At 49.2% G+C, this 27,316-nt stretch overlaps 1 protein-coding gene across 1 annotated transcript in view; it reads right to left on the bottom strand.

Annotated features, from left to right (window-relative positions):
- Positions 1–27,316, bottom strand: part of LOC138369053 (zwei Ig domain protein zig-8-like) — a 351,385-nt gene that overhangs the window by 9,537 nt on the left and 314,532 nt on the right. Inside the window, exons 4-6 of the mRNA XM_069331996.1 lie at positions 26,841–26,973; positions 22,664–22,711; positions 14,020–14,192 (exon numbers count right to left, since the gene is read on the bottom strand). Of these exons, the coding sequence (XP_069188097.1) occupies positions 14,020–14,192; positions 22,664–22,711; positions 26,841–26,973 (354 nt within the window). The remainder of the gene's footprint in view (positions 1–14,019; positions 14,193–22,663; positions 22,712–26,840; positions 26,974–27,316) is intronic.

Below are 27,316 nucleotides of genomic sequence, written 5' to 3'. Positions count from 1 at the left end.
GGTGCATGTACTCCGGCTCGCACATTAGTCTGTGTTGGTGCAGCGGTGCATGTATCCCGGCTGTCACATTGTGTGTTGTTGGTGCAGGGCGGATGCATGTATCCGGCTGTCCCATTTTTGTGTGTTGGTGCAGTGGTGCATGTATCCGGCTGTCACATTTGTGTGTGTTGGTGCAGTCGGTGCATATATCTGGCTGTCACATTAGTGTGTGTTGGTGCAGCGGTGCATGTATCCGGCTGTCACACTAGTGTGTGTTTGGTGCACGGTGGCATGTATCCGGCTGTCCACATTGTGTATGTTGGGGCAGCCGGGTTGCAGTGTATCCGGCTGTCACATTTGGTGTGTGTTGGTGCAGAGGTGCATGTATCCGGCTGTCAACATTTGTGTATTGTTGGTACAAGCGGTGCATGTATCCGGCTGTCACCATTTGTGTGTGTTGGTGCAGCGGTGCATGTATCCGGCTGTCACATTAGTGGTGTGTTGGTGCAGCGGTGCATGTATCCGGCTGTCACATTAGTGTGTGTTGGTGCAGCGGTGCATGTATCCGGCTGTCACATTTGTGTGTGTTGGTGCAGCGGTGCATGAATCCGGTTGTCACATTAGTGTGTGTTGGTGCAGCAGTGCATGTATCCGGCTGTCACATTTGTGTGTGTTGGTGCAGCGGTGCATGTATCCGGCTGTCACATTTGTGTGTGTTGGTGCAGCGGTGCATGTATCCGGCTGTCACATTTGTGTGTGTTGGTGCATGTATCCGGCTGTCACATTTGTGTGTTGGTGCAGCGGTGCATGTATCCAGCTGTCACATTTGTGTGTGTTGGTGCAGCGGTGCATGTATCCGGCTGTCACATTTGTGTGTGTTGGTGCAGCGGTGCATGTATCCGGCTGTCACATTTGTGTGTGTTGGTGCAGCGGTGCATGTATCTGGCTGTCACATTAGTGTGTGTTGGTGCAGAGGTGCATGTATCCGGCTGTCAAATTTGTGTGTGTTGGTGCAGCGGTGCATGTATCCGGCTGTCACATTAGTGTGTGTTGGAGCAGTGGTGCATGTATCCGGCTGTCACATTAGTGTGTGTTGGTGCAGCGGTGCATGTATCCGGCACTCACATTAGTGTGTGTTGGTGCAGCGGTGCATGTATCAGGCTGTCACATTTGTGTGTGTTGGTGCAGCGGTGCATGTATTCGGCTGTCACATTTGTGAGTGTTGGTGCAGCGGTGCATGTATCCGGCTGTCACATTAGTGTGTGTTGGTGCAGCGGTGCATGTATCCGGCTGTCACATTTGTGTGTGTTGGTGCAGCGGTGCATGTATCCGGCTGTCACATTTGTGTGTGTTGGTGCAGCGGTGCATGAATCCGGTTGTCACATTAGTGTGTGTTGGTGCAGCAGTGCATGTATCCGGCTGTCACATTTGTGTGTGTTGGTGCAGCGGTGCATGTATCCGGCTGTCACATTTGTGTGTGTTGGTGCAGCGGTGCATGTATCCGGCTGTCACATTTGTGTGTGTTGGTGCATGTATCCGGCTGTCACATTTGTGTGTTGGTGCAGCGGTGCATGTATCCAGCTGTCACATATGTGTGTGTTGGTGCAGCGGTGCATGTATCCGGCTGTCACATTTGTGTGTGTTGGTGCAGCGGTGCATGTATCCGGCTGTCACATTTGTGTGTGTTGGTGCAGCGGTGCATGTATCTGGCTGTCACATTAGTGTGTGTTGGTGCAGAGGTGCATGTATCCGGCTGTTACATTAGTGTGTGTTGGTGCAGCGGTGCATGTATCCGGCTGTCACATTAGTGTGTGTTGGTGCAGCGGTGCATGTATCCGGCTGTCACATTAGTGTGTGTTGGTGCAGCGGTGCATGTATCCGGCTGTCACATTTGTGTGTGTTGGTGCAACGGTGCATGTAATCGGCTGTCAAATTTGTGTGTGTTGGTGCAGCGGTGCATGTATCCGGCTGTCACATTAGTGTGTGTTGGTGCAGTCATGCATGTATCCGGCTGTCACATTAGTGTGTGTTGGTGCAGCGGTGCATGTATCCGGCTCTCACATTAGTGTGTGTTGGTGCAGCGGTGCATGTATCCGGCTGTCATTTGTGTGTGTTGGTGCAGCGGTGCATGTATCCGGCTGTCACATTTGTGAGTGTTGGTGCAGCGGTGCATGTATCCAGCTGTCACATTAGTGTGTGTTGGTGCAGCGGTGCATGTATCCAGCTGTCACATTAGTGTGTGTTGGTGCAGCAGTGCATGTATCCGGCTGTCACATTAGTGTGTGTTGGTGCAGCGGTGCATGTATCCGGCTGTCACATTTGAGTGTTGGTGCATGTATCCGGCTGTCACATTTGTGTGTGTTGGTGCAGCGGTGCATGTATCCGGCTGTCACATTTGTGTGTGTTGGTGCATGTATCCGGCTGTCACATTTGTGTGTGTTGGTGCAGCGGTGCATGTATCCGCTGTCACATTTGTGTGTGTTGGTGCATGTATCCGGCTGTCACATTTGTGTCTGTTGGTGTAGCGGTGCATGTATCCGGCTGTCACATTTGTGTGTTGGTGCAGCGGTGCATGTATCCGGCTGTCACATTTGTGAGTGTTGGTGCAGCGGTGCATGTATCCGGCTGTCACGTTTGTGTGTGTTGGTGCAGCGGTACATGTATCCGGCTGTCACATTAGTGTGTGTTGGTGCAGCGGTGCATGTATCCGGCTGTCACATTTGTGTGTGTTGGTGCAGCGGTGCATGTATCCGGCTGTCACATTAGTGTGTGTTGGTGCAGTGGTGCATGTATCCGGCTGTCACATTTGTGTGTGTTGGTGCAGCAGTGCATGTATCCGGCTGTCACATTTGTGTGTGTTGGTGCAGCGGTGCATGTTTCCGGCTGTTACATTTGGGTGTGTTGGTGCAGCGGTGCATGTATCCGGCTGTCACATTTGTGTGTGTTGGTGCAGCGGTGCATGTATCTGGCTGTCACATTAGTGTGTGTTGGTGCAGAGGTGCATGTATCCGGCTGTTACATTAGTGTGTGTTGGTGCAGCGGTGCATGTATCCGGCTGTCACATTAGTGTGTGTTGGTGCAGCGGTGCATGTATCCGGCTGTCACATTAGTGTGTGTTGGTGCAGCGGTGCATGTATCCGGCAGTCACATTTGTGTGTTGGTGCAGCGGTGCATGTATCCGGCTGTCACATTAGTGTGTGTTGGTGCAGCGGTGCATGTATCCAGCTGTCACATTAGTGTGTGTTGGTGCAGCGGTGCATGTATCCGGCTCTCACATTAGCGTGTGTTGGTGCAGCGGTGCATGTATCCGGCTGTCACATTTGTGTGTGTTGGTGTAGCGGTGCATGTATCCGGCTGTCACATTTGTGTGTGTTAGTGCAACGGTGCATGTATCCGGCTGTCAAATTTGTGTGTGTTGGTGCAGCGGTGCATGTATCCGGCTGTCACATTAGTGTGTGTTGGAGCAGTGGTGCATGTATCCGGCTGTCACATTAGTGTGTGTTGGTGCAGCGGTGCATGTATCCGGCACTCACATTAGTGTGTGTTGGTGCAGCGGTGCATGTATCAGGCTGTCACATTTGTGTGTGTTGGTGCAGCGGTGCATGTATTCGGCTGTCACATTTGTGAGTGTTGGTGCAGCGGTGCATGTATCCGGCTGTCACATTAGTGTGTGTTGGTGCAGCGGTGCATGTATCCGGCTGTCACATTTGTGTGTGTTGGTGCAGCGGTGCATGTATCCGGCTGTCACATTTGTGTGTACTCACCTAGTTGTGTTTGCGGGGGTTGAGCTCTTTCTCTTTGGTCCCGCCTCTCAACCGTCACTCAACAGGTGTACAGATTCATGAGCCTATCGGGCTCTGTCATATCTACACTTGAAACTGTGTATGGAGTCAGCCTCCACCACATCACTTCCTAATGCATTCCATTTGTCAACCACTCTGACACTAAAAAAGTTCTTTCTAATATCTCTGTGGCTCATTTGGGCATTCAGTTTCCACCTGTGTCCCCTTGTGCGTGTTCCCCTTGTGTTAAATAGACTGTCTTTATCTACCCTATCAATCCCCTTCAGAATCTTGAATGTGGTGATCATGTCCCCCCTAACTCTTCTGTCTTCCAGCGAAGTGAGGTTTAATTCCCGGAGTCTCTCCTCGTAGCTCATACCTCTCAGCTCGGGTACTAGTCTGGTGGCAAACCTTTGAACCTTTTCCAGTTTAGTCTTATCCTTGACTAGATATGGACTCCATGCTGGGGCTGCATACTCCAGGATTGGCCTGACATATGTGGTATACAAAGTTCTGAATGATTCTTTACACAAGTTTCTGAATGCCGTTCGTATGTTGGCCAGCCTGGCATATGCCGCTGATGTTATCCGCTTGATATGTGCTGCAGGAGACAGGTCTGGCGTGATATCAACCCCCAAGTCTTTTTCCTTCTCTGACTCCTGAAGAATTTCCTCTCCCAGATGATACCTTGTATCTGGCCTCCTGCTCCCTACACCTATCTTCATTACATTACATTTGGTTGGGTTAAACTCTAACAACCATTTGTTCGACCATTCCTTCAGCTTGTCTAGGTCTTCTTGAAGCCTCAAACAGTCCTCTTCTGTTTTAATCCTTCTCATAATTTTAGCATCGTCCGCAAACATTGAGAGAAATGAATCGATACCCTCCGGGAGATCATTTACATATATCAGAAACAAGATAGGACCGAGTACAGAGCCCTGTGGAACTCCACTGGTGACTTCACGCCAATCGGAGGTCTCACCCCTCACCGTAACTCTCTGCTTCCTATTGCTTAGATACTCCCTTATCCACTGGAGCACCTTACCAGCTACACCTGCCTGTCTCTCCAGCTTATGTACCAGCCTCTTATGCGGTACTGTGTCAAAGGCTTTCCGACAATCCAAGAAAATGCAGTCCGCCCAGCCCTCTCTTTCTTGCTTAATCTGTGTCACCTGATCGTAGAATTCTATCAAGCCTGTAAGGCAAGATTTACCCTCCCTGAATCCATGTTGGCGATTTGTCACGAAGTCCCTCTCTCCAGATGTGTTACCAGGTTTTTTCTCACGATCTTCTCCATCACCTTGCATGGTATACAAGTCAAGGACACTGGCCTGTAGTTCAGTGCCTCTTGTCTGTCGCCCTTTTTGTATATTGGGACCACATTCGCCGTCTTCCATATTTCTGGTAGGTCTCCCGTCTCTAGTGACTTACTATACACTATGGAGAGTGGCAGGCAAAGTGCCTCTGCACACTCTTTCAGTACCCATGGTGAGATCCCATCTGGACCAACAGCCTTTCTAACATCCAGATCCAGCAGGTGTCTCTTGACCTCCTCTCTCGTAATTTCGAACTCCTCCAAGGCCGCCTGGTTTACCTCCCTTTCTCCTAGCACAGTGACCTCTCCTTGTTCTATTGTGAAGACCTCCTGGAACCTCTTGTTGAGTTCCTCACACACCTCTCTGTCATTCTCTGTATACCTGTCCTCGCCTGTTCTAAGTTTCAATACCTGTTCTTTCACTGTTGTTTTCCTTCTGATGTGACTGTGGAGTAGCTTTGGTTCGGTCTTGGCTTTGTTTGCTATATCATTTTCAAAATTTTTCTCTGCTTCTCTTCTCTTCACATTTGTGTGTGTTGGTACAGCGGTGCATGTATCCGGCTGTCACATTTGTGTGTGTTGGTGCATGTATCCGGCTGTCACATTTGTGTGTGTTGGTGCAGCGGTGCATGTATCCGCTGTCACATTTGTGTGTGTTGGTGCATGTATCCGGCTGTCACATTTGTGTGTGTTGGTGCAGCGGTGCATGTATCCGGCTGTCACATTTGTGTGTGTTGGTGCAGCGGTGCATGTGTCCGGCTGTCACATTTGTGAGTGTTGGTGCAGCGGTGCATGTATCCGGCTGTCACATTTGTGTGTGTTGGTGCAGCGGTGCATGTATCCGGCTGTCACATTAGTGTGTGTTGGTGCAGCGGTGCATGTATCCGGCTGTCACATTTGTGTGTGTCGGTGCAGCGGTGCATGTATCCGGCTGTCACATTAGTGTGTGTTGGTGCAGTGGTGCATGTATCCGGCTGTCACATTTGTGTGTGTTGGTGCAGCGGTGCATGTATCCGGCTCTCACATTAGCGTGTGTTGGTGCAGCGGTGCATGTATCCGGCTGTCACATTTGTGTGTGTTGGTGTAGCGGTGCATGTATCCGGCTGTCACATTTGTGTGTGTTGGTGCAACGGTGCATGTATCCGGCTGTCAAATTTGTGTGTGTTGGTGCAGCGGTGCATGTATCCGGCTGTCACATTAGTGTGTGTTGGAGCAGTGGTGCATGTATCCGGCTGTCACATTAGTGTGTGTTGGTGCAGCGGTGCATGTATCCGGCACTCACATTAGTGTGTGTTGGTGCAGCGGTGCATGTATCCGGCTGTCACATTTGTGTGTGTTGGTGCAGCGGTGCATGTATCCGGCTGTCACATTTGTGAGTGTTGGTGCAGCGGTGCATGTATCCGGCTGTCACATTAGTGTGTGTTGGTGCAGCGGTGCATGTATCCAGCTGTCACATTAGTGTGTGTTGGTGCAGCGGTGCTTGTATCCGGCTGTCACATTAGTGTGTGTTGGTGCAGCGGTGCATGTATCCGGCTGTCACATTTGTGTGTGTTGGTGCAGCGGTGCATGTATCCGGCTGTCACATTTGTGTGTACTCACCTAGTTGTGTTTGCGGGGGTTGAGCTCTGGCTCTTTGGTCCCGCCTCTCAACCGTCACTCAACAGGTGTACAGATTCATGAGCCTATCGGGCTCTGTCATATCTACACTTGAAACTGTGTATGGAGTCAGCCTCCACCACATCACTTCCTAATGCATTCCATTTGTCAACCACTCTGACACTAAAAAAGTTCTTTCTAATATCTCTGTGGCTCATTTGGGCACTCAGTTTCCACCTGTGTCCCCTTGTGCGTGTTCCCCTTGTGTTAAATAGACTGTCTTTATCTACCCTATCAATCCCCTTCAGAATCTTGAATGTGGTGATCATGTCCCCCCTAACTCTTCTGTCTTCCAGCGAAGTGAGGTTTAATTCCCGGAGTCTCTCCTCGTAGCTCATACCTCTCAGCTCGGGTACTAGTCTGGTGGCAAACCTTTGAACCTTTTCCAGTTTAGTCTTATCCTTGACTAGATATGGACTCCATGCTGGGGCTGCATACTCCAGGATTGGCCTGACATATGTGGTATACAAAGTTCTGAATGATTCTTTACACAAGTTTCTGAATGCCGTTCGTATGTTGGCCAGCCTGGCATATGCCGCTGATGTTATCCGCTTGATATGTGCTGCAGGAGACAGGTCTGGCGTGATATCAACCCCCAAGTCTTTTTCCATCTCTGACTCCTGAAGAATTTCCTCTCCCAGATGATACCTTGTATCTGGCCTCCTGCTCCCTACACCTATCTTCATTACATTACATTTGGTTGGGTTATACTCTAACAACCATTTGTTCGACCATTCCTTCAGCTTGTCTAGGTCTTCTTGAAGCCTCAAACAGTCCTCTTCTGTTTTAATCCTTCTCATAATTTTAGCATCGTCCGCAAACATTGAGAGAAATGAATCGATACCCTCCGGGAGATCATTTACATATATCAGAAACAAGATAGGACCGAGTACAGAGCCCTGTGGAACTCCACTGGTGACTTCACGCCAATCGGAGGTCTCACCCCTCACCGTAACTCTCTGCTTCCTATTGCTTAGATACTCCCTTATCCACTGGAGCACCTTACCAGCTACACCTGCCTGTCTCTCCAGCTTATGTACCAGCCTCTTATGCGGTACTGTGTCAAAGGCTTTCCGACAATCCAAGAAAATGCAGTCCGCCCAGCCCTCTCTTTCTTGCTTAATCTGTGTCACCTGATCGTAGAATTCTATCAAGCCTGTAAGGCAAGATTTACCCTCCCTGAATCCATGTTGGCGATTTGTCACGAAGTCCCTCTCTCCAGATGTGTTACCAGGTTTTTTCTCACGATCTTCTCCATCACCTTGCATGGTATACAAGTCAAGGACACTGGCCTGTAGTTCAGTGCCTCTTGTCTGTCGCCCTTTTTGTATATTGGGACCACATTCGCCGTCTTCCATATTTCTGGTAGGTCTCCCGTCTCTAGTGACTTACTATACACTATGGAGAGTGGCAGGCAAAGTGCCTCTGCACACTCTTTCAGTACCCATGGTGAGATCCCATCTGGACCAACAGCCTTTCTAACATCCAGATCCAGCAGGTGTCTCTTGACCTCCTCTCTCGTAATTTCGAACTCCTCCAAGGCCGCCTGGTTTACCTCCCTTTCTCCTAGCACAGTGACCTCTCCTTGTTCTATTGTGAAGACCTCCTGGAACCTCTTGTTGAGTTCCTCACACACCTCTCTGTCATTCTCTGTATACCTGTCCTCGCCTGTTCTAAGTTTCAATACCTGTTCTTTCACTGTTGTTTTCCTTCTGATGTGACTGTGGAGTAGCTTTGGTTCGGTCTTGGCTTTGTTTGCTATATCATTTTCAAAATTTTTCTCTGCTTCTCTTCTCTTCACATTTGTGTGTGTTGGTACAGCGGTGCATGTATCCGGCTGTCACATTTGTGTGTGTTGGTGCATGTATCCGGCTGTCACATTTGTGTGTGTTGGTGCAGCGGTGCATGTATCCGCTGTCACATTTGTGTGTGTTGGTGCATGTATCCGGCTGTCACATTTGTGTGTGTTGGTGCAGCGGTGCATGTATCCGGCTGTCACATTTGTGTGTGTTGGTGCAGCGGTGCATGTGTCCGGCTGTCACATTTGTGAGTGTTGGTGCAGCGGTGCATGTATCCGGCTGTCACATTTGTGTGTGTTGGTGCAGCGGTGCATGTATCCGGCTGTCACATTAGTGTGTGTTGGTGCAGCGGTGCATGTATCCGGCTGTCACATTTGTGTGTGTCGGTGCAGCGGTGCATGTATCCGGCTGTCACATTAGTGTGTGTTGGTGCAGTGGTGCATGTATCCGGCTGTCACATTTGTGTGTGTTGGTGCAGCGGTGCATGTGTCCGGCTGTCACATTTGTGTGTGTTGGTGCAGCGGTGCATGTATCCGGCTGTCACATTTGCGTGTGTTGGTGCAGCGGTGCATGTATCCGGCTGTCACATTTGTATGTGTTGGTGCAGCGGTGCATGTATCCTGCTGTCACATTAGTGTGTGTTGGTGCAGCGGTGCATGTATCCGGCTGTCACATTAGTGTGTGTTGGTGCAGCGGTGCATGTATCCGGCTGTCACATTTGTGTGTGTTATTGCAGCGGTGCATGTATCCAGCTGTCACATTAGTGTGTGTTGGTGCAGCGGTGCATGTATCCGGCTGTCACATTAGTGTGTGTTGGTGCATGTATCCGGCTGTCACATTTGTGTGTGTTATTGCAGCGGTGCATGTATCCGGCTGTCACATTTGTGTGTGTTGGTGCAGCGGTGCATGTATCCGGCTGTCACATTTGTGTGTGTTGGTGCATCGGTGCATCTAGCCGGCTCTCACAGTTCACAACCTGTGTTTGGTGGCTCATTCCTGACGGAGGGACTTGTAGTGAAAGTAAATATGATACATGAAAGTGTAAAACTTTACAGAACACACACACACACACACACACACACACACACACACACACACACACACACACACACACACACACACACACACTCACACACACACTGGATCTGGATGTTAGAAAGGCTGTTGGTCCAGATGGGATCTCACCATGGGTACTGAAAGAGTGTGCAGAGGCACTTTGCTTGCCACTTTCCATAGTGTATAGTAAGTCACTAGAGACGGGAGACCTACCAGAAATATGGAAGACGGCGAATGTGGTCCCAATATACAAAAAGGGTGACAGACAAGAGGCACTGAACTACAGGCCAGTGTTTTTGACTTGTATACCATGCAAGGTGATGGAGAAGATCGTGAGAAAAAACCTGGTAACACATCTGGAGAGAAGGGACTGCGTGACAAATCGCCAACATGGGTTCAGGGAGGGCAAATCTTGCCTTACAGGCTTGATAGAATTCTACGATCAGGTGACACAGATTAAGCAAGAAAGTGAGGGCTGGGCGGACTGCATTTTCTTGGATTGTCGGAAAGCCTTTGACACAGTACCGCATAAGAGGCTGGTACATAAGCTGGAGAGACAGGCAGGTGTATCTGGTAAGGTGCTCCAGTGGATAAGGGAGTATCTAAGCAATAGGAAGCAGAGAGTTACAGTGAGGGGTGAGACCTCCGATTGGCGTGAAGTCACCAGTGGAGTCCCACAGGGCTCTGTACTCGGTCCTATCTTGTTTCTGATATATGTAAATGATCTCCCGGAGGGTATCGATTCATTTCTCTCAATGTTTGCGGACGATGCTAAAATTATGAGAAGGATTAAAACAGAAGAGGACTGTTTGAGGCTTCAAGAAGACCTAGACAAGCTGAAGGAATGGTCGAACAAATGGTTGTTAGAGTTTAACCCAACCAAATGTAATGTAATGAAGATAGGTGTAGGGTGCAGGAGGCCTGATACAAGGTATCGTCTGGGAGAGGAAAATCTTCAGGAGTCAGAGAAGGAAAAAGACTTGGGGGTTGATATCACGCCAGACCTGTCTCCTGCAGCACATACCAAGCGGATAACATCAGCGGCATATGCCAGGCTGGCCAACATACGAACGGCATTCAGAAACTTGTGTAAAGAATCATTCAGAACTTTGTATACCACATATGTCAGGCCAATCCTGGAGTATGCAGCCCCAGCATGGAGTCCATATCTAGTCAAGGATAAGACTAAACTGGAAAAGGTTCAAAGGTTTGCCACCAGACTAGTACCCGAGCTGAGAGGTATGAGCTACGAGGAGAGACTACGGGAATTAAACCTCACTTCGCTGGAAGACAGAAGAGTTAGGGGGGACATGATCACCACATTCAAGATCCTGAAGGGAATTGATAGGGTAGATAAAGACAGTCTATTTAACACAAGGGGAACACGCACAAGGGGACACAGGTGGAAACTGAGTGCCCAAATGAGCCACAGAGATATTAGAAAGAACTTTTTTAGTGTCAGAGTGGTTGACAAATGGAATGCATTAGGGGGTGATGTGGTGGAGGCAGACTCCATACACAGTTTCAAGTGTAGATATGACAGAGCCCAGTAGGCTCAGGAATCTGTACACCTGTTGATTGACGGTTGAGAGGCGGGACCAAAGAGCCAGAGCTCAACCCCCGCAAACACAATTAGGTGAGTATAATTAGGTGAGTACACACACACACACACACCCACACATCTCTCCTGTGTGAAGAGACTCTCAATGTATAAGTTATGGGGGGTCAAACACATTTACTTTCCTTTTAACTATCATGGATTATGTCCAACAACTTCCAATAACATTGGGGAAGGATTTCGAAATTGGTGGTGCGTGCTGTATTAAAATATTGGTTTGTTGCAGAGTATTATACATTTAGGTGATGCGCTACTCTCCTTAGACAAGCCATAGTTTCCTAATGCATTTGCATGCAACATATTTGTACATTTTCACTACCATTGTGGTAATTGGCGGGTTGCATATTTAGCATTTTCTTGTGTGATCTTATGAGAGGACGATATATTTGGTGTCTCCTTGACATAGTCTTCATCTTCAGGCAACAATAGCTGACCTCCCTCGTCCTCACGATCAAGAGTCTTTTATTTATTATCAATGTGATTCTCATCAAGTTGTCTCCAGAGGCGTCAGCGTTCAGACATTAACATGGGCGCCGGCTTCGGGTAGGAACTATGGTGTCACTGAAGCAGATGTTCCACAGGAGCAGTTCCGTTACAATACTCTGAGGTGCCCTCGTCTTCATGGTGTTCTCCACAGGAGCACTCCAGTCACACTACACGTGTAAATAATTAACATCTGGCGTGACCAATTCATTATCTGCCCGAGGGAAAAAACTAATGATTTTATTGTACAGAAGCAAACATCTTCTGCTGGAGATAAAGAGCTTGTTAACTTTCGTCTACGACCTAGAGAGAACCAGCAACTGCAAGAGCACCTTTGGCAGTGAGAGAGGACACACCTGCATATATGTGGGGTACATCCAAGACCCAGGACACATAGGTGGCTGACCACACACACACACACACACACACACACACACACACACACACACACATTAGAACAGGCGAGGACAGGTATACAGAGAATGACAAAGAGGTGTGTGATGAACTCAACAAGAGGTTCCAAGAGGTCTTCACAACAGAACAAGATGAGGTCACTGTGCTAGGAGAAAGGGAAGTAAACCAGGCTTCCTTGAAAGAGTTTGAAATTATGAGAGAGGAGGTCAAGAGACACCTGCTGAACCTGGATGTTAGAAAGGCTGTTGGTCCAGACGGGATCTCGCCATGGGTACTGAAAGAGTGTGCAGAGGCTCTTTACTTGCCACTCTCCATAGTGTATGGAGAGTGGCAAGGGGGTACTCTCCCGTCTCCATAGTGGTCACTGGAGACGGGAGACCGACCAAAAATATGGAAGACGGGGAATGTGGTCCCAATATACAAAAAGGGCAACAGGCACGTGGCACTGAACTACAGGCCAGTGTCCTTGACTTGTATACCATGCAAGGTGATGGAGAAGATCGTGAGAAAAAACCTGGCAGCACATCTGGAGAGAAGGGACTTCGTGACAAATCGACAACATGGGTTCAGGGAGGGTAAATCTTGCCTGACTGGCTTAATAGAATTCTATGACCAGGTAACACAGATTAAGCAAGAAAGAGAGGGCTGGGCGGACTGCATTTTCTTGGATTGTCGGAAAGCCTTCGACACAGTACCGCATAAGAGGCTGGTATATAAGCTGGAGAGACAGGTAGGTGGAGCTGGTAAGGTGCTCCAGTGGATAAGGGAGTACCTAAGCAATAGGAAGCAGAGAGTTACGGTGAGGGGTGAGACCTGCGATTGGCGTGAAGTCACCAGTGTAGTCCCACAGAGCTCTGTACTCGGTCCTATCTTGTTTCTGATATATGTAAATGATCTCCCGGAGAGTATAGATTCATTTCTCTCAATGTTTGCGGACGATGCCAAAATTATGAGAAGGATTAAGACAGAAGAGGACTGTTTGAGGCTTCAAGAAGACCTAGACAAACTGAAGAAATGGTCGAACAAGTGGTTGTTAGAGTTTAACCCAACCAAATGTAATGTAATGAAGATAGGTGTAGGGAGCAGGAGGCCAGATACAAGGTATCATCTGGGAGAGGAAATTCTTCAGGAGTCAGAGAAAGAAAAAGACTTGGGGGTTGATATCACGCCAGACCTGTCTCCTGCAGCACATATCAAGAGGATAACATCAGCGGCATATGTCAGGCTGGCCAACATACGAACGGCATTCAGAAATTTGTGTAAAGAATCATTCAGAACTTTGTATACCACATATGTCAGGCCAATCCTGGAGTATGCAGCCCCAGCATGGAGTCCATATCTAGTCAAGGATAAGACTAAACTGGAAAAGGTTCAAAGATTTGCCACCAGACTAGTACCCGAGCTGAGAGGTATGAGCTACGAGGAGAGACTACGGGAATTAAACCTCACTTCGCTGGAAGACAGAAGAGTTAGGGGGGACATGATCACCACATTCAAGATTCTCAAGGGAATCGACAGGGTTGATAAAGACAGGCTGTTTAACACAAGGGGCACAAGCACTAGGGGACACAGGTGGAAACTGAGTGCCCAAATGAGCCACAGAGATATTAGAAATTTTTTTTAGTGTCAGAGTGGTTGACAAATGGAATGCATAGGAAGCATTCCATTCCCGAAGCGATGTGGTGGAAGCTGACTCCATACACAGTTTCAAGTGTAGATATGATAGAGCCCAATAGGCTCAGGAACCTGTACACCTGTTGATTGACGGTTGAGAGGCGGGACCAAAGAGCCAGAGCTCAACCCCCGCAAGCACAACTAGGTGAGTACACCGGCCATACACACGCGCACACACACACACGCACACACGTGCCATACACACACACACACACACCGGCCATACACACATGAGGTACAGACCTGGAGAGCTATTCCGCCTCTCGGAGCATCGTAGTCCAGTCTGCGGGCGCCCTGGTACCACACCACGGCGTGAGGACCCTTCATGTGGTGGTGGGCGACGGTACAGGTCACCGCCAGCACGCTGCCCTCCTGGATGTACCGTTCCTCAGCCCCCGAGATGTGTACCTGGGTACCTGCAAGTATTAGTTCACATGTACTTCAGTTCCCCTTGTACCTGTAACGTTATATCATATGTACATCACCAATTATACTTTGTATAACTCCTAATTTGTAGTAGAGTAATTATCACGGAGCACGGAGTTTACCTTTAGTGATGAATGTGATTGATATATTTAATAATTTCTTGATTTTAAATAAATGGATTTGTTGTATGCAAATATTTATCAAACATACCTCATTAACTAAATGATATAATGAGGACAGACTCAAATTTTTACGCCATAACCAAACATTCAGTTAGATCGACAATATCGGCTGGACTCCTTAAACAAAGAGCTAAATCAGAGCGGATCGGGCTTTGCGGAGTAAGATTACCTCAGGGATCACATACACTCATGACTCACTGTGTACAACATAAGCACACTCACAAACACACACACACACACACACACATGCACACACACGCACACTGACGCGCTCAAACATGTAAATGTGATTCTCGTTTGTTCACGAGTGAGAATACAAAAGAGGACCTGTTAGCAAGGAAGAGTGGACTAGTAAATGTACTGAAGTTCAAAAAAGTATTCCTGCCGAGGGATAAGACAAGGTGAATGAGGGCAGCAGCCGCGAGGAAGGAGCGCAGGGAGAAAGAAAGGAATCAGGGAAACACAACCCCAAACCCTACAATCCCAGAGGAGAGTGGGAAACCCTCCACAAGCAGTTCAACAGCCACAGTGAGAGGAGCACCACTTGCACCTTCCACCCAATAGACGTCCTACCTGCCCCAACCCTTGCCATCACCCCACTAAGTGCCCATCTAGGGCACCCTCTCCCCACCCCCTCTCTCCAGGACCTCCTATCTCCCCCCCCCCAAGCCCTCCCTTTTTCCCTCACCCCCTAGCCCTTCCTTTTCCCAAAAGCACTCTCTTCTTCCCCACCCCCAAGCCCTTCCTCCTCTACCACCATCCCCATGCCAGATCCTCCCAGCACCCTCACATCCCAGATCCCCTAGGTCCCCCTTCCTAGGCCCTCCCATCCCGGTCCCTCCCTGTTTTCCCTGCTTCAGGGGAATCAACACAAACTGAGACAGGGCAGAAGAGAGTCAGTTTTAAGGTGATGTACTTGATTATAGATGGGATTACAAGCAAGGCAAGTGAACTAAAGGAAAGAGCACAAGAAGTGAACCCAGATGTAATCGGACTCACAGAAACAAAACTCTCAGGAATCATAATGAATGTTATGCTACCCCAGGACTACACTGTAATAAGGAATGAGAGGGAAGGAAGGGGAGGAGGCAGAGTGGCCCTACAAATAAGAAAGGAATGGAGTTTCAAGGAGATGGTTATCCCGGGCTGCAAGGGATTCAGAGACTACATAACAGGCTCCAAGACGATGGGAGGACCATGAATAGTTGTAGCAGTGATATATAACCCTCCACCAAATGACAGAAGATCCGTGCAAGAGTATAACAACAACAACATGACAGATAACACTATAATTGAGGGGGCAGCCCCTGTTGCTTGTAGAAATAGATCCCATCTGCTTATCGCACAGGACTTCAATCAGGGAAGGATCGACTGGGAGAACGAGAAACTGCATGGAGGTGAGGATACATGGAGAGCTAAACTATTGGAGGTAGAGACAAGAAACTTCTTAAGCCAGCATGTCAGGGAACCTCTGGCATTCCGAAAGGGAAATTATGAGGAGATAAGAAAATTCCTAACAGATATAACATGGGAAACAGAGTTCAGGGGAAACACGGCCCAAGATATGATGGACTACATCACGCAGAAGTGTAAGGAGGCAGCAGACAAGTTTGTCCCGGTCCAAAAGGAAAACAACGAAATGCAGATGAGAAACCCATGGTTTAAAAAGAGATGTAGGTTAGCTTAGCGGCAAAGTAAAAGGGCGTGGAGAAACTGTAGAAATAACAGGACTCTTGAGAGCAGAGAAATACCAGAGCGCTAGAAATGATTGTCAGATTGAGAAGAGAGGCAGAAGGGTAATGCGAAAATGATATCGCAAACAAGGCAAAGACTCCACCTAAATTGCTGCACAGTCACATCAGGAGAAAAACAACAGTAAAGGAACAGGTAATGACATTGAGGATAGGGGCAGACAGATTCACTACAAATGACAAGGAAGTGTGCGAAGAACTGAATAAGAAATTCCAGGAGGTTTTCACCTTAGAGCAATGAGGAGTTCCAGAGATAATAGAGGGAATAGAACAAATCCACAAGGACCGTGGAGTTGTGTAGAGGGAATAGTTAATCAGGCACAACTAGAAGAGTTTGAGATTACCAGTGGGGATGTAAGAAAGCTTTTGCTAGAGTTGGATGTGACAAAGGCTATAGGCCCAGATGGAATCTCCCCATAGATATTGAAGGAAAGAGCAGAAGCACTGTGCCTACCACTCTCCATAGTGTATAACAAATCACTGGCAACAGGGGAACTGCCAAAAATTTGGAAGACGGCTAATGTAGTCCCGATATACGAGCAGGGGGATAGGCAAGAGGCACTGAACTACAGGCCAGTGTTCCTAACCTGCATACCATGCAAGCTGATGGAGAAGATTGTGCGAAAAAAGCTAGTGGAACATCTGGAGTGGAAGAACTTCGTAACACAGCATCAACATGGGTTCAGGGATGGCAAGTCCTACCTCACAGGATTAACTGAATTCTACGACCAGGCAACAAAACTCAGGCAAGAAAGAGAGGGGTGAGCAAACTGCATATTTTTGAATTGCCAGAAAGCCTTTGACACAGTACCACACACGAGGCTAGAGCAAAAGCTGGAGATGCAGGCTGGAGTGAAAGGGAAGGTACTTCATTGGATAAGAGAGTGCCTAAGCAATAGAAGACAGCGAGTCACTGTGAGAAGTGAAGTCTAAGATTGGCGAGACGTTACAAGTGGAGTCCCGCAGGGTTCAGTCCTTGGACCTATACTGTTTTTGATATATGTAAATGATCTCCCAGAGGGTATAGAATCGTTCCTCTCATTGTTTGCTGATGATGCAAAAATTATGAGAAAGATTAAAACAGAGGAAGACAGTATGAGGCTACAAGAAGACCTAGACAGACTGAATGAATGGTCCAACAAATAGCTATTAAAGTTCAACCCAGTAAATGTAAGTAATGAAACTAGGCGGTGGAAACAGGTCAGACACAGGATACAGAATAGGAGATGAAGTACTTCATGAATCGGACAGAGAGAAAGATCTAAGAGTTGATATCACACCAAACCTGTCTCCTGAAGCCCACATAAGAAGAATTACAACTGCGGCGTTTGCAAGGCTGGCTAACATCAGAACAGCCTTCAGGAATCTGTGTAAGGAATAATTCAGAACCTTGTATACCACATATGCAAGACCAATCCTGGAGAATGCGGTCCCAGCATGGAGCCCGTACCTTGTCAAGCACAAGACGAAGCTGGAAAAAGTTCCGAGGTATGCCACTAGAATAGTTCCAGAACTAAGAGGCACGAGTTACGAGGAAAGGCTGCGTAAAGTGCACCTCACGACACTGGAAGACAGAAAAGTAAGGGGAGACATGATCACTACCTACAAAATTATCAGAGGAATTGACATGTTTAACACTGGTGGTACGCGAACAAGGGGACACAGGTGGAGACTGAGTACCCAAATGAGCCACAGGGACGTCATAAAGAACTTTTTCAGTGTTAGAGTAGTTAAAAGGTGGTGATGTGGCAGTGATGTGGTGGAGGCTGACTCCATTCACAGTTTCAAATCTAGATATGACAGATCGCAGAAGGCTCAGGAATCTGTACACCAGTTGATTGACTGTAGAGAGGCGGGACCAAAGAGCCAGAGCTCAACCCCCGCAAGCACAACTAGGGAAGTACACACACACACCCACACACATACACACACACACACACACACACACACACACACACACACACACACACACACACACACACACACACACACACACACACACACACACACACACACACACACACACACACACACACACACACACACACACACAAATGGGACAGGAGTCATTGCAGTAAACAACCGATTGCTGGAAAAGCGGGATCCAAGAGTCAATGCTCGATCCTGCAAGCACAAATAGGTGAGTATAACTAGGTGAGAACACACACACACACACAGGTGAGCTGAGCCATAGATTAGCTAGGACACAGGTGAGCTAGGACACAGGAGTGCTAGGACACAGGTGAGATAGGGTGATCAAGGACACAGGTGAGCTAGGATACAGGTGAGCCAGGGTGAGCTAGGACACAGGTGAGCCAGGGTGAGCTAGGACACAGGTGAGCTAGGACACAGGTGAGCCAGGGTGATCTAGGACACAGGTGAGCTAGGATACAGGTGAGCTAGGGTGAGCTAGGACACAGGTGAGCTAGGACACAGGTGAACTAGAGTGACCTAGGACACAGGTGAGCTAGGGTGAGCTAGGACACAGGTGAACTAGGGTGAGGTAGGACACAGGTGAATTAGGGTGAGCTAGGACACAGGTGAGCTAGGGTGAGCTAGGACACAGGTGAGCTAGGATACAGGTGAGCTAGGGTGAGCTAGGTCACAGGTGAGCTAGGACACAGGTGAGCTAGGGTGAGCTAGGACACAGGAGAGCTAGGACACAGGGGGGTAACGGTTAGCTAGGACACAGGTGAGCTAGGGTGAACTAGGACATAGGTGAGCTAGGGTGAGCTAGGACACAGGTGAACTAGAGTGATCTAGGACACAGGTGAGCTAGGGTGAGCTAGGACACAGGTGAGCTAGGACACAGGTGAGCTAGGGTGAACTAGGACATAGGTGAGCTAGGGTGAGCTAGGACACAGGTGAACTAGGGTGAGCTAGGACACAGGTGAGCTAGGACACAGGTGCGCTAGGATACAGGTGAGCTAGGACACAGGTGAACTAGGGTGAGCTAGGACACAGGTGAGCTAGGGTGAGCTAGGACACAGGTGAGCCAGGGTGATCTAGGACACAGGTGAGCTAAGATACAGGTGAGCTAGGGTGAGCTAGGACACAGGTGAGCTAGGACACAGGTGAACTAGGGTGACCTAGGACACAGGTGAGCTAGGGTGAGCTAGGACACAGGTGAACTAGGGTGAGGTAGGACACAGGTGAATTAGGGTGAGCTAGGACACAGGTGAGCTAGGACACAGGTAAGCTAGGATACAGGTGAGCTAGGGTGAGCTAGGACACAGGTGAGCTAGGACACAGGTGAGCTAGGGTGAGCTAGGACACAGGTGAGCTAGGGTGATCTAGGACACAGGTGAGCTAGGACACAGGTGAGCTAGGGTGAGCTAGGACAGAGGTGAGCTAGGGTGAGCTAGGACACAGGTGAACTAGGGTGAGGTAGGACACAGGTGAATTAGGGTGAGCTAGGACACAGGTGAGCTAGGGTGAGCTAGGACACAGGTGAGCTAGGACACAGGGGGAAAACGGTTAGCTAGGACACAGGTGAGCTAGGGTGAACTAGGACATAGGTGAGCTAGGGTGAGCTAGGACACAGGTGAACTAGGGTGAGCTAGGACACAGGTGAGCTAGGGTGAGCTAGGACACAGGTGAGCTAGGGTGAGCAAGGACACAGGTGAGGTAGGACACAGGTGAGCTAGGGTGAACTAGGACATAGGTGAGCTAGGGTGAGCTAGGACACAGGTGAACTAGGGTGAGCTAGGACACAGGTGAGCTAGGGTGAGCTAGGACACAGGTGAGCTAGGGTGAGCTAGGACACAGGTGAGCTAGGGTGAGCTAGGACACAGGTGAGCTAGGACACAGGTGAGCCAGGGTGAACTAGGACATAGGTGAGCTAGGGTAAGCTAGGACACAGGTGAACTGGGGTGAGCTAGGACACAGGTGAGCTAGGGTGAGCTAGGACACAGGTGAGCTAGTGTGAGCTAGGACACAGGTGAGCTAGGACACAGGTGAGCTAGGGTGAGCTAGGACATAGGTGAGCTAGGGTGAGCTAGGACACAGGTGAGCTAGGGTGAGCTAGGACACAGGTGAGCTAGGGTGAGCCAGGACACAGGTGAGCTAGGGTGAGCCAGGACACAGGTGAGCTAGGGTGAGCTAGGACACAGGTGAGCTAGGACACAGGTGAGCTTGGGTGAGCTAGGACATAGGTGAGCTAGGGTGAGCTAAGACACAGGTGAGCTAGGGTGAGCTAAGACACAGGTAAGCTAGGGTAAGCTAGGACACAGGTGAGCTAGGACACAGGTGAACTAGGGTGAGCTAGGACACAGGTGAGCAAGGACACAGGTGAACTAGGGTGAGCTAGGACACAGGTGAGCTAGGACACAGGTGAGCTAGGGTGAGCTAGGACACAGGTGAGCTAGGGTGAGCTAGGACACAGGTGAGCTAGGACACAGGTGAGCCAGGGTGAGCTAGGACACAGGTGAGCTAGGACACAGGTGAGCTAGGGTGAGCTAGGACACAGGTGAGCTAGGGTGAGCTAGGACACAGGTGAGATAGGACACAGTTGAGCTAGGGTGAGCTAGGACACAGGTGAGCTAGGACACAGGTGAGCTAGGGTGAGCTAGGACACAGGTGAGCTAGGGTGAGCCAGGACACAGGTGAGCTAGGGTGAGCTAGGACACAGGTGAGCTAGGGTGAGCTAGGGTGAGCTAGGACACAGGTGAGCTAGGACACAGGTGAGCTAGGGTGAGCTAGGACACAGGTGAGCTAGGACACAGGTGAGCTAGGGTGAGCTAGGACACAGGTGAGCTAGGACACAGGTGAGCTAGGACACAGGTGAGCTAGGACACAGGTGAACTAGGGTGACCTAGGACACAGGTGAGCTAGGGTGAGCTAGGACACAGGTGAGCTAGGAAACAGGTGAGCTAGGGTGAGCTAGGACACAGGTGAGCTAGGGTGAGCCAGGACACAGGTGAGCTAGGGCGAGCTAGGACACAGGTGAGCTAGGGTGAGCTAGGACACAGGTGAGCTAGGGTGAGCTAGGACATTGGTGAGCTAGGGTGAGCTAGGACACAGGTGAGCTAGGACACAGGTGAGCTAGGGTGAGCTAGGACACAGGTGAGCTAGGACACAGGTGAGCTAGGGTGAGCTAGGACACAGGTGAGCTAGGACACAGGTGAGCTAGGACACAGGTGAACTAGGGTGACCTAGGACACAGGTGAGCTAGGGTGAGCTAGGACACAGGTGAGCTAGGACACAGGTGAACTAGGGTGACCTAGGACACAGGTGAGCTAGGGTGAGCTAGGACACAGGTGAGCTAGGACACAGGTGAGCCAGGGTGAGCTAGGACACAGGTGAGCTAGGGTGAGCTAGGACACAGGTGAGCTAGGGTGAGCTAGGACACAGGTGAGCTAGGGTGAGCTAGGACACAGGTGAGCTAGGGTGAGCTAGGACACAGGTGAGCTAGGACACAGGTGAGCTAGGGTGAGCTAGGACACAGGTGAGCTAGGACACAGGTGAGCTAGGGTGAGCCAGGACACAGGTGAGCTAGGGTGAGCTAGGACACAGGTGAGCTAGGGTGAGCTAGGACACAGGTGAGCTAGGACACAGGTGAGCTAGGGTGAGCTAGGACACAGGTGAGCTAGGACACAGGTGAGCTAGGGTGAGCCAGGACACAGGTGAGCTAGGGTGAGCTAGGACACAGGTGAGCCAGGACGCAGGTGAGCTAGGGTGAGCTAGGACACAGGTGAGCTAGGGTGAGCTAGGACACAGGTGAGCTAGGGTGAGCTAGGACACAGGTGAGCTAGGGTGAGCCAGGACACAGGTGAGCTAGGGTGAGCTAGGACACAGGTGAGCCAGGACACAGGTGAGCTAGGACACAGGTGAGCTAGGGTGAGCCAGGACACAGGTGAGCTAGGGTGAGCTAGGACACAGGTGAGCCAGGACACAGGTGAGCTAGGGTGAGCTAGGACACAGGTGAGCCAGGACACAGGTGAGCTAGGTTGAGCTAGGACACAGGTGAGCTTGGGTGAGCTAGGACACAGGTGAGCCAGGGTGAGCTAGGACACAGGTGAGCTAGGACACAGGTGAGCTAGGGTGAGCTAGGACACAGGTGAGCTAGGGTGAGCAAGGACACAGGTGAGCTAGGGTGAGCTAGGACACAGATGAGCTAGGACACAGGTGAGCTAGGGTAAGCTAGGACACAGGTGAGTTAGGGTGAGCTAGGACACAGGTGAGCCAGGGTGAGCTAGGACACAGGTGAGCTAGGGTGAGCTAGGACACAGGTGAGCTAGAGTGAGCTAGGACACAGGTGAGCTAGGACACAGGTGAGCTAGGACACAGGTGAGCCAGGGTGAGCTAGGACACAGGTGAGCTAGGGTGAGCTAGGACACAGGTGAGCCAGGGTGAGCTAGGACACAGGTGAGCTAGGGTGAGCTAGGACACAGGTGAGCTAGGGTGAGCTAGGACACAGGTGAGCCAGGGTGAGCTAGGACACAGGTGAGCTAGGGTGAGCTAGGACACAGGTGAGCAAGGACACAGGTGAGCTAGGGTGAGCCAGGACACAGGGGGTAACATACTCACCATTGTCAGAGGCCTCCAGCTGGTAGAACGGGTCGTCCATATTCTTGTCTGGAAAAGATAACACCATAAATATGTTTCTATAACAATTGATGAATATACAATCAATACAGATTATGTCTCTTTACCTACAATGTTGCAGTGTGTATGGGGTTATTTAGAGGTTTAGTCGCATATACATCCATACACACACACGCGCATACATGTACTCCTGCATACACACACCCACACATACACACACAAACACACACACACACCCACACACCCACACACCCACACACCCACACACCCACACAAACACACACACACACACACACACACCCACACAAACACACACACACACACACACACCCACACACCCACACACCCACACACCCACACACCCACACACCCACACAAACACACCCACACACCCACACACCCACACAGCCACACAAACACACCCACACACCCACACAAACACACCCACACACCCACACAAACACACACACACACACCAGACATACTCACACACCCACAGTGGTAGTCCCCAAGCTAAAGTACTTCCCACCCTCAATCACTCCCTCCTGAGGTACTGTGGGAGGTACAGTACTCACCTAGTTGAGTACTGTACCTCCCACAGTACCTCACACTCTCCCACAGTACCTCACTCCCTCCCACAGTACCTCACACTCTCCCACAGTACCTCACTCCCTCCCACAGTACCTCACACTCTCCCACAGTACCTCACACTCTCCCACAGTACTTCACTCCCTCCCACAGTACCTCACACTCTCCCACAGTTCCTCACACTCTCCCACAGTACCTCACACTCTCCCACAGTACCTCACACTCTCCCACAGTACCTCACTCCCTCCCACAGTACCTCACACTCTCCCACAGTACCTCACTCCTACAGTACCTCACACTCTCCCACAGTACCTCACTCCCACAGTACCTCACTCCCTCCCACAGTACCTCACACTCTCCCACAGTACCTCACACTCTCCCACAGTACCTCACACTCTCCCACAGTACCTCACACTCTCCCACAGTGCCTCACTCCCTCCCACAGTACCTCACACCCTCCCACAGTACCTCACACTCCCACAGTTCCTCTCACTCTCCCACAGTACCTCACACTCCCACAGTTCCTCTCACTCTCCCACAGTACCTCACACTCCCACAGTACCTCACTCCCTCCCACAGTACCTCACACTCTCCCACAGTACCTCACACTCTCCCACAGTACCTCACTCCCACAGTACCTCACTCCCTCCCACAGTACCTCACACTCTCCCACAGTACCTCACACCCTCCCACAGTACCTCACACTCCCACAGTTCCTCTCACTCTCCCACAGTACCTCACACTCTCCCACAGTACCTCACACTCCCACAGTTCCTCACACCCTCCCACAGTACCTCACTCCCTCCCACAGTACCTCACACCCTCCCACAGTACCTCACTCCCTCCCACAGTACCTCACACCCTCCCACAGTACCTCACTCCCTCCCACAGTACCTCACACTCTCCCACAGTACCTCACACTCCCACAGTACCTCACACCCTCCCACAGTACCTCACTCCCTCCCACAGTACCTCACACCCTCCCACAGTACCTCACTCCCTCCCACAGTACCTCTCACTCTCCCACAGTACCTCACACTCTCCCACAGTACCTCACTCCCTCCCACAGTACCTCACACTCTCCCACAGTTCCTCACACTCTCCCACAGTACCTCACACTCTCCCACAGTACCTCACACTCTCCCACAGTACCTCACTCCCTCCCACAGTGCCTCACTCCCTCCCAGAGTACCTCACACCCTCCCACAGTACCTCACTCCCTCCCACAGTACCTCACACTCTCCCACAGTACCTCACTCCCTCCCACAGTACTTCACACTCTCCCACAGTACCTCACTCCCTCCCACAGTACCTCACACTCTCCCACAGTACCTCACACCCTCCCACAGTACCTCACTCCCTCCCACAGTACCTCACACCCTCCCACAGTGCCTCACTCCCTCCCACAGTACCTCACACCCTCCCACAGTGCCTCACTCCCTCCCACAGTACCTCACACCCTCCCACAGTACCTCACACCCTCCCACAGTACCTCACACTCTCCCACAGTACCTCACACTCTCCCACAGTACCTCACACCCTCCCACAGTACCTCACTCCCTCCCACAGTGCCTCACTCCCTCCCACAGTACCTCACACTCCCACAGTTCCTCTCACTCTCCCACAGTACCTCCCACTCTCCCACAGTACCTCCTACTCTCCCACAGTAACCAACAGCCTCACAGGGAAGAGTTAAACAGAGCAGAAAAGGTAAAACTGATGTAAACTTTGAAAATAAAAATATCTCGCCGGGAGGTGTGAGGAAAACTGTAAACTTTACCTCTAACGTATTTTTGTGGTCTGCGGCGACTGGTCACGATACTCGGGTTTACATCACCTTACTCTTGGTGCTACTTACCTTTTTTACATTTGAGGTAAAAGGGAAGTTTTTCTGTAAATATTGGATTCCAATACATGATTTGTGTAATTTTTCGTGTTCAAGAATTTGGATTTTCCTCTTGACTACTGAACGTGTTCATGGTGATAATTGAGTGATTATTCTTTGAAAAAATATTTAAAAATGTAATAAAAATTAAAATAAATAATAATCATACTGAGGCTGGTGTATGAAGTGCTCCAACTATATAGTGATATCTTGGTTAATTAGCCTAGTATCACGAATGTTGTAATTACTAGCTAATCTTCTTTTGACCGTGAATGATTATATTTTGTGTATTGACAATGTTTGTCATACATAACCTACTATATTATATTACTGTATCAAAGTTGTATGCCATGTAATTGTGGATTGATATATTAGATGTCTAGTGTATAGCAATAGCCTAATGTCACGTAGCTTGAAAATCTCCTTGTATGCTTACTGTATGAAATGCTACATAATCGTTGTATAGGAAGTATTATGTGAACTATGATGGAGAATGTATACATTTAGGTCTCGGATGTATTGCTCACATGTATACTATGTAATTTTCATTTCACTGTTGTTCCTTGCATTGTCCTCTTGTCATGACATTAAATGAAATTATGGCTCTGTGAAATGTATACCACGTAGACAAGCTTTTGATACACATATTGTGTATATATATATATATATATATATATATATATATATATATATATATATATATATATATATATATATATATATATATATATATATATATATACATATGCAGTTTCCAGACTTGTTTTGTTGATCATGCCCAGTTGTTGAGAAGCTGGATAAAGTAATAGTGTGTGAGTTGGTAGATAGTTTTATTTTTTAATGTTAAGTTGATTTATTTAATGCCCAGTAAACTGGAAGATTTTTTTACCAGCCTTTCACTCCCCTAGAATATTGATTGAAATTTGGCCAGGCTATGTTTTCCAGTGATGTTGGAGGTTACTTCCTCAATTATCAATCAACTTTTCTTTTTTTCCACACACACAGGAAGCAACCCGTAACAGCTGCCTAACTCCCAGGTACCTATTTACAGCTTGGTAACAGGGGCATCAGGGTGAAACTCTACCCATTTTTTTTTTTTTTTTTTTTTTTTTTTTTGAGATATATACAAGAGTTGTCACATTCTTGTACAGCCACTAGTACGCGTAGCGTTTCGAGCAAGTCCTTAATCCTACGGTCCCTGGAATACGATCCCCTGCCGCGAAGAATCGTTTTTTCATCCAAGTACACATTTTACTGTTGCGTTAAGCAGAGGCTACAGTTAAGGAATTGCGCCCAGTAAATCCTCCCCGGCCAGGATACGAACCCATGACATAGCGCTCGCGGAACGCCAGGCGAGTGTCTTACCACTACACCACGGAGACTGCACCACCTCCACCGGGGATCGAACACTGAACCTCAGGACAATGAATCCGAAGTGCTGCCCACTCAGCTGTCAGGCCGCCCAGGCATTCATAATACCCCCCCCCCCTCCGTGTACTCACCTAATTGTGCTTGCGGGGGTTGAGCTCTGGCTCCTTGGTCCCGCCTCTCAACCGTCAATCAACTGATGTACAGGTGTGTGTGTGTGTGTCTCATAACTCACAAACATATGCCACAGTCTTAACTTAACAAGCCACGTGTTATCCTCACAATGAGCGAGGCCACCAACCAGAGTGAGATACTGACCCTTGACAATGAGGAGGACAGACCTGGTGATCTTGGGGTCAGAGTTGACCTGACACTCGTACCAGCCACCGTCCCCTGGCTGGGCGTACTTGATGTGTAGCGTCCACTCGTCCGTGTTCCCCGGGTGGAGCACCTGCCACACAACCTTACCATTATTATATATAACAATATTATCACAGGTAATAATGTGTAGCGTCCACTCCTCCGTGTTCCCCGGGTGCAGCACCTGCCACACAACCTTACCATTATTATATATAACAATATTATCACAGGTAATAATGTGTAGCGTCCACTAGGGCTGTGAGGTGGGCGCGAACCTGCGACCTCGGCATTGTCAAGTCTCATACTCTACCACTGGACCACCGAGTCTTATCATTGATACATATCACGTTAAATGTAATTACTGTGTAAATAAAATATTATTAATATTAAATCATACATATAATGATAATAGTTATAGGAATAATTATAATATT

The sequence above is a fragment of the Procambarus clarkii genome, chromosome 3 (genome assembly GCF_040958095.1).
Source record: "Procambarus clarkii isolate CNS0578487 chromosome 3, FALCON_Pclarkii_2.0, whole genome shotgun sequence".
Lineage (NCBI taxonomy): Eukaryota > Metazoa > Arthropoda > Malacostraca > Decapoda > Cambaridae > Procambarus > Procambarus clarkii.
The sequence above is the reverse complement of the archived record's forward strand: the minus strand, read 5'-3'. Positions and strand labels throughout refer to the sequence as shown.